Here is a 14,264-nt window from a genome sequence, read left to right as displayed (position 1 = left end):
GAAGAACAGCATGTCCTGTGACTGTGCTCGGCAAATAAACAAATCAAAACGCAAGTCAGCCTACAATGGTCTACAACAGATGAACAGACTTTGTTGGAGGACTACATTGATACCTTTACAATTACCACTAGATCAAGATCAAAGTAATTTATTCATCAGAGAAAAGACTCCTAAATATACTGCATCTACACAAGAGACAGATCTACAGAAATGCACACAACACTGAATCAACTTCTTGGGACAATATAGGCCTTAGACAAAGAGGAACCTACTACTAAATAGTAAACTAAGCCTTAAAGATGCTGCCGCCCCCCCGAAATGACAGCTGGTCAAAACACTCAAAATAAGATTTGAATAATCATCTTTCTGGCAACGACAAACCGGAATCAGAAATCACAACAAACATTGGAAATGCCTTGGCTTGTCTACACTGTACCTTTCGTCATAGTGAAGCTAGAGTGCCGTCGGTCATGCATGTGCCATGTATGAGTTCAATTCAGTCCAAGGTGCTCACGTTCACCACTACTACAGACTATGCCTTGTTAATTCTCCCTCTCTATGGCTCTCACACACACACACACACCTCTCTCTCCCTCACGCTCTCTCACACACACAGCTGCTGTAAATAAAAAGGTCACAGGCAACACCAAACCCTCTACAGCTGGGCTCCTAGTCGGGTTGTATTCCATGCGACACCCTCTCCCTAAACTCTGCTACGGTCCACTACGAGATCCCTGTAGCATTGACATTTTTTGTTCTAATTTGAACTGCCAACCCACTTTACCAATTGGCTAGTCTGTGGTGTCATTTGTATTTTCTGTACATTTTTGAATGGCCTGTCACTGATTATCAGGGCCTGTCTACCAGCCACAGTGGTAGCTAGGTTTTTTACCAAGCAAAAAATTATTTTTCAAACTAACTATAAAAAAAATATTTATAGATTTTTTTTAAAGGAGGAGCAGGCTTAGTAACGTTTCTAAAACCAGGAATGTATTACTAATAAGAAGTTATATGGTATATCGCTCAATTTAATATTTTGTGAACCGAGTCTTTTAGCCAAAATATCAGACAAAAAATGTTCAGCCGCCCCTTTAAGGTTACCATGATACCGGGGCCACTCCGGCAGTGTAGGATTATATTTAGAGAGTTTTAGACCCCTCCAGCGACTTTTAACGGTATATGATTCTTGCGACAAATTCAGCTACTTTTCAGCAGACCCGGAGCCAGAACGAATCTACCAATCTGCGTGGCAGTTATGAAGCACTAGCCCCTGCCATTTGAACACACTGATACACTGCGATCCATTCAGTGGTGGCTAAAGAAATTAACATATAACCCAGAGATACGCTTACTGCTGCATTGGCCTATAGGCTATAACTTCTATAATCAACTAAGTAAAATACATAAGCCTGAAAGCCGACTAATAAAAACCGCTAAAAAAATAACCTGAAAAAAAAAAAACAGTCTGCCTCCCTTTCCGTCGGTTCTGACTTAGCTATTGGTAGTGAAGTTCAACATGGTATTAAATCACCACAGGGTCCGGCCCAAAGCGGTGCTAACGAACTTTCAAGATTGTATCAACTAACCTATTCCGGGTCCTCAAAGTTTCTTGCGCCAGTGAGCTCAGGACAGAAAGCTGTTTTATGACATTTCCACTGGATATTGTGATCATCAGATCATGATATTCTTCTATTTACATTTAACATTTTAGTCATTTAGCAGATGCTCTTATCCAGAGCAACTTACATTAATGAAGTCATATGTTTTCATACTTTCTTCATACGTACCCTGTGGGAATCGAACCCACAAACTTGCCGTTGCAAGAGCCATGCTCTACCAACTGAGCAACACACGGCACACCGAAGCTTGGTGATTATCAAGGCCAGAAGTGTTGGCAAGATTTTTCAAATTCTGAGAAATGATTCCATGTGTCATTTCAGTTTTTTATGTCTCCACTAATTATTATACAATGTAGAAAATAGTACAAATAAAGAAAAACCCTTGAATGAGTATGTGTGTCACCAGAGAAAGCATCCGAGCAAGCAGAACAGCGCCCTTCTATACGTAGCCCATGTACCTGATGCGATCACGCCAGAAAGAGCATGACATGCCATACTCTTTTGGTCCGGACAGCATCAAATACATGGTCTACACATACTGAGACAGAGAGGCGCTGTTTAGCTCGCTAGGATGATTTAATTGAGTGATTGGCCTTTGTTGACGAGCGTCTCGGTCAAATAAATAATCAATATTATGTTTGGACTGGCAAGATGGTACGGTAGGGCGGGCCAGGCCCCTTAAGGCGCACCCATAACGCTGGCCCTGCTTTTCAGGCTTTCTTTGGAGAGTTTTAGCAGAGGCTTTCTATGGTTTTGATTGCATTTAGTGACTTTTCCCACTCAAATCTGCTGCAAACGAGAGTGTGAGAAGCTGTCTGTGCAACAGAAGTCACAGCAACGGTGCACACGCAGGCAGAGAAGTACAAGGCGAGGGGGTGTGTGGTGGGAGAGTGGGCAGAAATGATGTTGGAGCAACAAAACCTCATCTAGCGACAAATAAAGGAGCCAATAGCGGATCTCATTGAAAAATAGTTGGTAACACTGCACTTGAGTCATCACATGTGCCTGTGAAAATCTGACTAGTAGATGTCAATGACATCTTCACCAGCAGTGGAAGCAAACTCAAATGCAACCTAACTTGTGATCAAAAAGTAGATATACAAGAACATAAGGATAAAGTCTCACTTGAGTAGTTTTCCAACTTATATGCCTGTGCGCATTGGTTCTAAAAACAAATGGTTTAGCACTTCACTCACAGTGAGCACATCTCCCCAAACAGTCAGTGTTGCTGTGTGAGGTGGGATACAACCATAGGATTCATATTTCTTAGTGCATTTACCAGATATGAAACAAAATGTCAGAAATACTTTGAAAACAGCTACTGCTGCTATAAAATCACAACTCTCACATGTGACCATACTTGACTTTTAAAATGTTATTGAAATGTTATGAAATGCTTGCACTCCAGACCCGTCAACGTGGCTGGTGAATAAGACATTCTTACCCGCCAATGACAAAATCGACCCGTGAGTGGCAGGTGTTCATTTTAGGCCCAGCTTACTATGCACATAGTGCCAGATAGATAGACAGTAATACGTGTGTTACTACAAGAACATGACAGAAATAGGGAATGTGCTTGGTGAGAATCAGTGAATGGCATAGACAGGCTATTCTCAAACGGGGGTACGCGCAATGCCGTACCTTGTCAAATAATTATCACGCAATCACATTAACTGTTACTCTCTCACTCTTGCACAGACGTTTAGAAACGAAACATGACAATTTGAAAAATAAGCCACGGGAGTTTTTTGAGCGAGAATTTAAGACGACTTTCGAGTAGTAAAACAAATCTAATTGTATTGGTCACATACACATGTTTAGCAGATGTTAATGAGTGTAGCTAAATGCTTGTGCTTCTAGTTCTGACTGCGCAGTAAAATCTAACAAGTAATCTAAGAATTTCACAACAACTACCTTATACACACACACATACAAGTGTAAAGGAATGAATAAGAATATGTACATATGTATGTATGTATGTATAAGCGATGGCCGTGCGGCATAGGCAAGATGCAGTAGATGGTAGAGAGTACAGTATATACATATGAGATGAGTAATGTAGGGTATGTATATATTATATAAAGTGGCATTGTTAAAAGTGACTTGTTATACATTTATTACATCCAATTTTGAATTATTAAAGTGTCTAGAGATTTGAGTCAGTATGTCAGCAGCAGCCAATCAATATTAGTGATGGCTGTTTAACAGTCTGATGTTCTTCAGTCTCCCGGTCCCAGCTTTGATGCACCTGTACTGACCTTGCCTTCTGGATGATAGCGGGGTGAACAGGCAGGGACTCGGGTGGTTATTGTCCTTGATTATCTTTTTGGCCTTCCTGTGACATCGGGTGGTGTAGGTGTCCTGGAGGGCAGGTAGTTTGCCCCGGCTGATATGTTGTGCAGACCTCACTACCCTCTGGAGAGCCTTACGGTTGTGGGAGGAGCAGTTGCCGTACCAGGCGATGATACAGCCCGACAGGATGCTCTCGATTGTGCATCTGTAAAAGTGTGTGAGTGTTTTTTGTGACAAGCCAAATTTCTTCAGCCTCCTGAGGTTGAAGAGGTGCTGTTGCGCCTTCACCACACCGTCTGTGTGGGTGGACCATTTCAGTTTGTCTGTGATGTATACGCCGAGGAACTTTCCACCTTCTCCACTACTGTCCCGTAGATGTGGATAGGGTGGTGCTCCCTCAGCTGTTTCCTGAAGTCCACAATCATCTCCTTTGTTTTGTTGACGTTGAGTGTGAGGTTATTTTCATGACACCACACTCCGAGGGCCCTCACCTCCTCCCTGTAAGCCGTCTCATCGTTGTTGATACCAAGCACGCAGTCATGGGTGAACAAGGAGTACAGGAGAGGGCTGAGAACGCACTCTTGTGTGGCCCCAGTGTTGAGGTTGAGCGGGATGGAGATGTTGTTTCCTAGACTCACCACCTGGGGGCGGCCCGTCAGAAAGTCCAGGACCCAGTTGCACGGGGCGGGGTCGAGACTAGAGGTCGTCCGATTAATCGGAAGGCCGATTTCAAGTTTTCATAATCGGAAATCGGTGTTTTTGGACACTGATTTGGCAGATTGTTTATTTTATATCCTTTATTTAACTACGCAAGTGAGTTAACCTCTCTGCGCACGGAACCCGGTAGCGGGATGAAATTTGACAACACACGGTGATCGCTACATAAATAGTCATATTAAACATTCATGAAAATACAAGCGTCTCATGTTTCGAAAGCCTAGAATCTAGCTAATCAGATTTAAAAAAGGATTGACTGCGAAAGAATACGATGCGATTATCCGAGGATAGAGCCCTATAAAAAACAACTATTTCAACCAGCACAGGCGTAACAAAATCAAACTGTTTAAATAAATTAAATAAATTGTTTACCTTTGACGATCTTCCTCTGTTTGCAATCCCAATGCTCATTGTTACACAATGAATGGTCTTTTATTTGATAAAATAATTTTTTATAGCCTAACACGAAGCATTTTGTGAACCGCTTGTGTCGTGAATTCTGTCTCATTCCATTTGACAACAGACTCGAGGTAAATACACACAAAAAACGTGACTTTTCCAGTCATGTTTGGTTTCATTGCAATCAACTGGTTTGTTTGTAACACAACCAAAACTGATGGGTCATTTCGCGGGACGTATTGACTGAAAGAAATCGATTTGAAGACAACAAGTAATGACATCAATGTGCACCAATGATTTGCCCGCTGTTTCGTTGATTGACTGTATTTCAACCCAATGACCACTGATCATCTTGAAATCTAGCTGGGTAAATAGCCAATGAGCTGAGGTAAACGGCAATATGTAATGTTTATGTGTTGGAAGACCAACCCATGTAGTAAACTCCGGCATAAAGAGGGTCATTCGCCATTGAAGTTTCATACCGGAAAGAGCAACACATGTTGCACACAGCATTGTTTTGGTAAAGCGCATATTCAGCTGTTTATATATCAATCAGTAAGGCGACTAAATCAGGGAAAGCTAAATCTAGATATACACACAATTTTAGAAGAAATTGATCGAGGACGATTCATTTAGCGACTCCCAAATGGAGGAATATTTTTTTAACAGAGAGGATATCGTTTTGGACTGGTAAGTTCTTCTCATGCTAATGCCGTTGTTTGAAATTAATAATATAGAATATTATTTGTGAAATGAAATAGCCTATTTGAGGCTGTTGACGGGAGGGCAGGCCCACAACAATGGCCAAAGTGAAATGGAGACAATAGATACAGCTGGTCTGTTGTAATATAATAAAGACAGTAGATCTAGCTGGTCTGTCATAATATAATAGAGACAGTAGATCTAGCTGAAATGTCATAATATAAATGAGACAGTAGATCTAGCAGGTCTATAATAATATATTCAACCTTATGTTCCCTGTACTCTATATATATATATATATATATATATGTTTATTATACCTGTTGATACAGATACATATGTGAAACTATTCTAACTGAACATTTTCTTTCACAGTGACACTGACTCCGAATGGAAGCCCCCAGCTCCTGCCACAAGTGGTGTTCATCTACCCAAATGTATTTCTGCAGGCATGGATGTGCTATGGCACCTGGCATCAGCAGCACAATATTGTTTGGGGGGTGTTAGAAAACTATACACAAAATACCAAAATGGTTATTCCATTCAAAATGCATAACTTCACCAATTTGGCCACTTGGGTACATTTGGGCTACTTGTGTGGGACACCTGGGTGACTTCATGATAAATGTCATGTAGCACACTCATTTTGGAAGTTATCATTCTGAAACTTTGCACAAGTACTGTTGCCCTCTTATGTTTTTCACTGAACTGTCCCCAACTCCTATCTGAATGTTTGTTTTATCTTGTTCATTTTAAAGATGATAATACAATGAAAAAAAACATACGTATTTTTATTGTATTATCTAAACCAGATCTATTGTGTTATATTCTCTTACATTCTATTCACATTGACACAGACTTCAGAGTGTTTTCTTTCAAATGGTACCAAGAATATGCATATCCTTGGTTCTGTGCCTGAGCTACAGGCTGTTAGATTTGGGTATGTCTTCAGGCGGAAATTGAAAAAAGCAGGGGGTAGCTCTAAGATGATTTATCCTCTTGATCCTACTTGAGACGCAGACGTCTCAAGTAGGCACCTGGAAATGCAAATGCGCTACGCTAAATGCTAAATGTACTCGTTAAAACTCAAACGTTCATTAAAATACACATGCAGGGTATTGAATTAAAGCTACACTCGTTGTGAATCTAGCCAACAAGTCAGATGTTTTAAATGCTTTTCGGCGAAAGCATGAGAAGCTATTATCTGATAGCATGCAACACCATAATATACCTGAAGGGGACGTAAACAAAATAATTAGCGTAGCCGGCGCTACACAAAACGCAGAAATAAAATATAAAACATTAATTACCTTTGATGATATTCTTTGTTGGCACTCCTATATGTTCCATAAACATTACAATTGGGTCTTTTTCCCGATTAAATCCGTCCATGTATGCCCAAAATATCCATTTGTATAGCCTGTCTGGTTCAGGAAAAAAGCTCTCTTCCAACACGCAACGTCATTTTTAAAAATTATATAAGTTGCCTATATTCTTTGACAAAACACTTCAACCTACTTTTGTAACCCAACTTTAGGTATTTGTAAACGTTAATAAGCGATCAAATTGATCACTGGGCGATCTGTATTCAATAGCAGCTACTCAAGAAAACAATGTCCATTTTTCTCTCTCCCAAAATCAATTGCTGTAGGCTGGATGGAATGAAGGATCTATTTGTCATGACACACAGGATTTTTGTCAATGAAAATGACGTTTTTGGCTACATCGTGTGGAAGCTGTAGGAATTGCATCCTTGGCCCTATTAATTTTGGTGCCCCTTAAACAATACATGCAAGTGGCGCATGGATATATTTTTCAGTGACCAGTTTTTCTTGCGCTTTTCGATGAAACACACGCTCTGTTATAGTCACAGCCGTGATTTAACCAGTTTTAGAAACTTCAGAGTGTTTTCTATCCACACATACTAATCATATGCATATACTATATTCCTGGCATGAGTAGCAGGACACTGAAATGTTGCGCGATTTTTAACAGAATGTTCGAAAAAGGAGAGGGTAGACTTAACAGGTTAACTCGTCTCTCAAAGCACTTCATGATGACGGAAGTGAGTGCTATGGGGAGATAGTCGTTTAGCTCAGTTACCTTAGCTTTCTTGGGAACATGAACAATGGTGGCCCTCTTGAAGCATGTGGGAACAGCAGACTGGGATAAGGATTGATTGAATATGTCCGTAAACACACCTGCCAGCTGGTCTGCGCATGCTCTTGAGGATGCGGCTAGGGATGCCGTCTGGGCCGGCAGCCTTGCAAGGGTTAACATGTTTAAATGTTTTACTCACGTTACTCATGTTGCGGTGAAGGAGAGCCCTTTGGTTTTGTTTGGGCCGTGTCATTGGCACTGTATTGTCCTCAAAGCGAGCAAAATCGTTTTTTAGTTTGTCTGGGAGCAAAACATAGTGGTCCATGACGGGGCTGGTTTTCTTTTTGTAATCTGTGAGTGACTGTAGACCCTGCCACATACGTCTTGTGTCTGAGCCGTTGAATTGCGATTCTACTTTGTCTCTATACTGACGCTTAGGTTGTTTGATTGCCTTGCGGAGGGAATAGCTACATTGTTTGTATTCAGTCATGTTTCCGGTCGCCTTGCCATGATTAAAAGCAGTAGTTTGCACTTTCAGTTTTACGCGAATGCTGCCATCAATCCACGGTTTCTGGTTGGGTAAGATTTTAATAGTCACCGTGGGTACAACATCACCGATGCACTTGCAAATAAACTCGCTCACCGAATCAGCGTATACATCCGTTGTTGTTGTCGGAGGCTATCCGGAACAAGTCCCATACCACATGATCGAAGCAATCTTGAAGCGTGGAACCAAATTGGTGAGACCAGCGTTGAATAGACCTGAGCACGGGCGTTTCCTGTTTTAGTTTCTGTCTATAAGCTGGGAGCAACAAAATGGAGTAGTGGTCAGATTTGCCGAAAGGGGGGTGAGGGATGGCTTTGTATGCGTCGCGGAAGTTAGAGTAGCAATGATCCAGAATAATGCCAGCCCGGGTAGTGCATTCGATATGCTGATAAAATATAGGGAGCCTTGTTTTCAGATTAGCCTTGTTAAAATCCCCAGCTACAATAAATGCAGCCTCAGGATATGTGGTTTCCAGTTTACATAGAGTCCAATGAAGTTATTTCAGGGCCGACAAGGTGTCTGCTTGGGGGGGGAAAAACACAGCTGTGATTATAATCAAAGACAATGCTCTTGGTAGATAATGCGGTCAGCATTTGAACAAAAAGGACTTGAGTTCCTGTATGTTGTTATGATCACACCACGACTCGTTAATCATAACAGAGATGTTTGTTTCTGTCGGAGCGATGTGTGAAGAAACCGGGTGGCTGTACAGACTCTGATAACGTATCCCGAGTGAACCATGCTTCCGTGAAACAGAGAATGTTGCAATCTCTGATGTGATACAACCTGGAATCGAACCAGGGTCTGTAGTGACGCCTCTAGCACTGAGATGCAGTGTTTAAGACCACTGCGCCACTTGGGAGCCCCAAATGTACTGTGTAAATTGTTCAAAGTAGTAATTGTGCATAGTGTTCTAATGGTTTGTAAAACTTTGAAAACATCTGGGAGTTTTTTGGCATACATTTTCAAGTAAAAAAACTTCAGAGTCTCAGCGTAATACTGTTTCTGTGGAATTGCCTGTAGCTAGATGAGGCAATAGAGGAGGACACTGTGTGGGTAGTTAGAGACTCACACTGGCCGGCCCTCTGAATTGATTGGGCTCATGTTCTGGTTGGAGAGAGCTGACCAGAGAAGCACAGCAGCTCTTGTGACCTTGACAAGGCATGTTTCCCTGTGGCCGGCCTTACACCAGCTAGGATTACAAATCTTCAGCATTAAGAGCAGCAACATAAACGGCCAGTGACCATACATGAGCTCACAACATCAGCACTCACATCTTACTTTCAAACACAATACATAGGCAAAAGCTGTTGTACATTTGTTTCCTCAGCTGTGTGTCTTGTACTAGACATCATTCGTACTCAGTATAATATTTTCACGTTCTTCTTCAAGTGGTTATGTGATAAGTGATAATTCCTGCATTAGCATTTTTACCTCTTAGTAAACAGATGATCTTATAAATATTAAGCATTATATTTTCTACATACATTATATCTGGTTTTAGGCGTTTAAGTTTACACTGAAAACATTTTTTTTGTCCGATTTTGGGAGTGGCAGAAACAATTTAGCTAAATGAATATTGGAGAAACACTGGAAAGTGACACCTTGTAAGACAAAGAAAATACCTCCAAGGCCCATAACACATTATGTTCTGTTCTATATACTACAATAAAAGAGAAGGCTGCAAATGACAAACAACTTACTGGAGGATGCAAAAATATATACATATTTAGCCAAATGTAATGTATCAAAAGTCCTTTAGGAACCACAAACGGGGAACTAAGCAGCACTCCCCATAGATGACACAAAGTAAACCTGAAGTACCCTTCACCACCACTAGTTATCCCCATTGTATAGTCAGGTTTATGCATTGAGGCTCAACACAACAAATAGGCTTGCGCACAGCAAACACTGCACGCATTGCTAATAAAGCAACACCTCCTGCCTTACCACACCCAAAATATCTAATCTCCAACCTTTCTTGTGCTCTGCATTGTCCCCTGCTGCTGCTGCTGCTCGCTTGGCCTCCCTGCTCTCTTGGTTGGCCCTGTCCTTCTGCTTCTTCTTACTGGTGGTGTCATCGGCGCTGCGCTGACCCCCATTCCGCCGGCCTGATTCAGTGCTGCTGGCCATCTTCAGGCACTTAGCGCTCACGGGACGCCCGTCGCCTGCGTCGCTGCTGCTGGGGTCTGGTTCTGAGGTGTGCCGCTTTCTGCCCGGTCCAGCTATCTTGGCGATGTAACAAGTTAGAACTCTCCCAAAACAGAATCAAGGGGCCTGAATAGAGTCAGGAGACCAACACAGTTATCAATGAGTGTTGCAGAGCTACATAAGAGTCATGAATAGAGGTCGACCAACTAAACGGAATGTCAGATTAATTAGGGCAAACTAAGTTTTCATAACAATCGGAAATCTGTATTTTTGGGGCGCGATTTTTTTTATACCTTTATTTAACTAGTCAAGTCAGTTAAGAACACATTCTTATTTTCAATGACAGCCTAGGAACGGTGGGTTACCTGCCTCGTTCAGGGGCAGAACAACAGATTTTCACCTTGTCAGCTCTGGGATTTAATCTTGCAACCTTACCGTTAACTAGTCCAACGCTCTAACCACCTGCCTCTCATCACTCCACGAGGAACCTGCCTGTTAGGCAAATGCAGTAGAAGCCAAGGTAAGTTTCTAGCTAGCATTAAACTTATCTTATAAAAAACAATCAATCATAATCACTAGTTATAACTACACATGGTTGATGAGATACTAGTTTATCGAGCGTGTCTTGCGTTGCATATAATCGATGCAAAACTAATTTAACAAAAGCGCATTTGCGAAAATCGTATCAATCGTTGGACGACTGTACCTAACCATAAACACCAATGCCTTTCTTAAAATCAATACACAGAAGTATATATTTTTGTACCTGCATATTTAGCTAAAATAAATCCAGGTTAGCAGGCAATATTAACCAGGTGAAATTGTTACTTCTCTTGCGTCCATTGCACGCAGAGTCAGTGTATATGCAACAGTTTGGGCAACCTGGCTCATTGCGAACTAATTTGCCAGAATTGTACATAATTATGACATAACATTGAAGGTTGTGCAATGTAACAGGAATATTTAGACTTATGGGTGCCACCCGTTAGATAAAATACCGAACGGTTACGTATTTCACTGAAATAAAATGTTTTTTTCCCCGGAAATGATAGTTTCCGGATTAAACCATATTAATGACCAAAGGCTCGCTCTGAGACTTGGAGTAGTTATTCCCCTTGCTCTGCAAGGGCCGCGGCTTTTGTGGAGCGATGGGTAACGATGTTTCGAGTGTGGCGGTTGTCGATGTGTTCCTGGTTCGAGCCCAGGTAGGGGCGAGGAGAGGGACGGAAGCTATACTGTTACACTGGCAATACTATAGTGCCTATAAGAACATCCAATAGTCAAAGGTATATGAAATACAAATCGTAGAGAGAAATTGTCCTATAATGCCTATAATAACTACAACCTAAAACTTCTTACCTGGGAATATTGAAGACTCCTGTTAAAAAGGAACCACCAGCTTTCATATGTTCTCATGTTCTGAGCAAGTAATTTAAACGTTAGCTGTTTTACATGGCAGATATTGCACTTTTACTTCTCCAACCCTTTGTTTTTGCATTGTTTAAACCAAATTGAACATGTTTCATTATTTATTTGATTTACATTGATGTATTATATTAAGTTAAAATAAGTGTTCATTCAGTATTGTTATAATTGTCATTATTACAAATAAATAAATAAAAAATAAACGTACATTTTTTTTGCCTATTAATAGGTATCAGCCTTTTTTGGCCCTCCAATAATCGGTATCGGTGTTGAAAAATCATAATCGGTCGACCTCTAGTCATGAAGAGTGTCATTTATGCAGTTGGGCCCCAAGTTCAGACCCCGTTTAAAGACATGTTCCAGTACTTTGGCGACTAGTAGGTATTTTTTTACCTCCTGATTTGGGCTGGATGTGTTAACACGTAGTTCATATATGCATAATCTATAAGCAGAATTACAGTCTTACCTCAATTAGCCACAGAATCTGTAGTTTAAAGAGTGTTTTATGGAAGCAGTGAGACGCCGTTTTCCCTACATTTAACCCCACGTGGGCCAGCCCACAAGCAATTGAAGTTTCAGCCTCTTGCCATTTGAGTGACAGCTGCAAGATACACACACAGTAGTGTGAGATATAAAGCAATGACATGGTGCACATATCTGCATATTTGTGATGTAATAGCACAGAGTTTCTAAACCCAGAAGCGCAACATCGTCAATAAGAGAAGTGAAAAATTCTTCATTAGTTGTTCATTTTCTCAAAATCTAAAAGGCACAACCTAGATTCAAGACAATGTCTTAAGTAGTTGGACATGTTAATACTCCAAAAGTGTTAAAGTTACACCTTTTTATTTTCGTCACAAACAACTTTGTATTGAAGGAGTGCCTTTGATTTAACGGCCTGCACATTAAATACAATTTTGTTGGTCAGATACACAGTATAGCGCGAGACGACCATTAGACTCAATGATGCATTTCTGCACATGAGCTTAGGTAACCAATGTCGCCATGACATTGCCTACAAGTGTGATCATGGATTTCTATTGGAGAAGCAATTTCTGCCCATCTTCAATAGTAGGCCATTTTCACAGACCCCCTTTGGCTACTTTCAGAACTACTGGCTAAAAAGTATACAAAAGTACCGGATAATATATTTTAAGTTGAATGCACTAACTGTAGCTAAGTCACTCTGGAGAAGAGCTCCTGCTAAATTACTTAATTTACTGAAGTGTAAAATGAACCCTCACCCCTTTCAGATTAAACTATTTAATTCCAAACATTTCCTTTATATTAATCAGATTGCATTATCTCTGCAAACATTCCTTGCATCCATTATTTTATTTAACTAGGCAAGTCAATTAAGAACAAATTCTTATTTTCAACGACAGCCTACCAAGAGGCAAAACACCTCCTGTGGGGGGGGGACAGAGGCTAGGATTAAAAATGTAAATGTTGGACAAAACACACATCACAACAAGAGGCACCACAAGCGCACAACACTACATAAAGAGAGACCTAAGACAACACCACAACATGGCAGCAGCACAACATGGTACAAACATTGTTAGGCACAGACAAAAGCACAAAGGGCAAAAAGGTAGAGACAACAATACAACTGTCAGTAAAAGTGTCCATAATTGGGTCTTTGAATGTAGAAAGAAATGGTGATAAAACAGTCAATTGTTTGTGTTTCTTGCAGCTTGTTCCAGTCGCTATCTGAAGCGAACTGAAAAGAGGAGCGAAACTGGGATGTGTTCGCTTTGGGGACCTTCACAGAATGTGACTGGCATCACGAGCGCTGTATGTGGAGGATGAGGGTATTAGTAGGTATCTCAGAGGGGAGTGAGGCCAAAGAAGGTTTTTATAAATAAGCATCAACCAGTGGGTCTTGCGCCAGGTATACAGATATGTCCAGTTTACAGAGGAGTGTAGAGTGCAAAGACGAGTCCTATAAGGTGCATTGGTGGAAAATCTGATGTCCCTAATGGTAAAGAACATCTAGTCTCTCAAGCATAGTCACTTTAATAACTCTACCTACATATTACCTCAACTAACCAGTGCCCATTGACTCTTTACCGGTGCCCCCTGTATATAGCCTCGCTATTGTTATTTTACTGCTGCTCTTTAATTATTTGTAACTTTTTTTCTTCTGATTATTATTTTTATTTTTTTACTGCATTTTTGGTTAGGGTGCTTCTAAGTAAGCATTTCACTATATGGCTACACCGGTTGTATTTGGCGCACGTGACATAACATTTGATTTCATCTGTAAATTATGTCTCCGTAATCTAGCATGGGTAAAATTAATCAGGATT

The 14,264-nt window shown here is 40.9% G+C and overlaps 1 protein-coding gene across 50 annotated transcripts in view; it reads right to left on the bottom strand.

The window, feature by feature from the left end:
* Window positions 1–14,264, bottom strand: part of usp19 (ubiquitin specific peptidase 19) — a 35,101-nt gene that overhangs the window by 19,462 nt on the left and 1,375 nt on the right. For 36 of the 50 annotated variants that reach the window (XM_021616017.3, XM_021616015.3, XM_090184496.1 and 33 more), the window contains exon 2: window positions 10,353–10,653. The exons of 7 other annotated variants lie outside the window; for them this stretch is intronic. In XM_021616017.3, coding sequence (XP_021471692.3) covers window positions 10,353–10,509 — 157 coding nt within the window. In that variant the 5' untranslated portion in view covers window positions 10,510–10,653. The remainder of the gene's footprint in view (window positions 1–10,352; window positions 10,654–14,264) is intronic. 7 more of the 50 variants (XM_090184481.1, XM_090184508.1, XM_090184479.1 and 4 more) reach the window with 1 other exon arrangement.

The sequence above is a fragment of the Oncorhynchus mykiss genome, chromosome 9, assembly GCF_057628025.1.
Source record: "Oncorhynchus mykiss isolate SJ-2025 chromosome 9, ASM5762802v1, whole genome shotgun sequence".
NCBI classification, from domain to species: domain Eukaryota; kingdom Metazoa; phylum Chordata; class Actinopteri; order Salmoniformes; family Salmonidae; genus Oncorhynchus; species Oncorhynchus mykiss.
The sequence above is the reverse complement of the archived record's forward strand: the minus strand, read 5'-3'. Positions and strand labels throughout refer to the sequence as shown.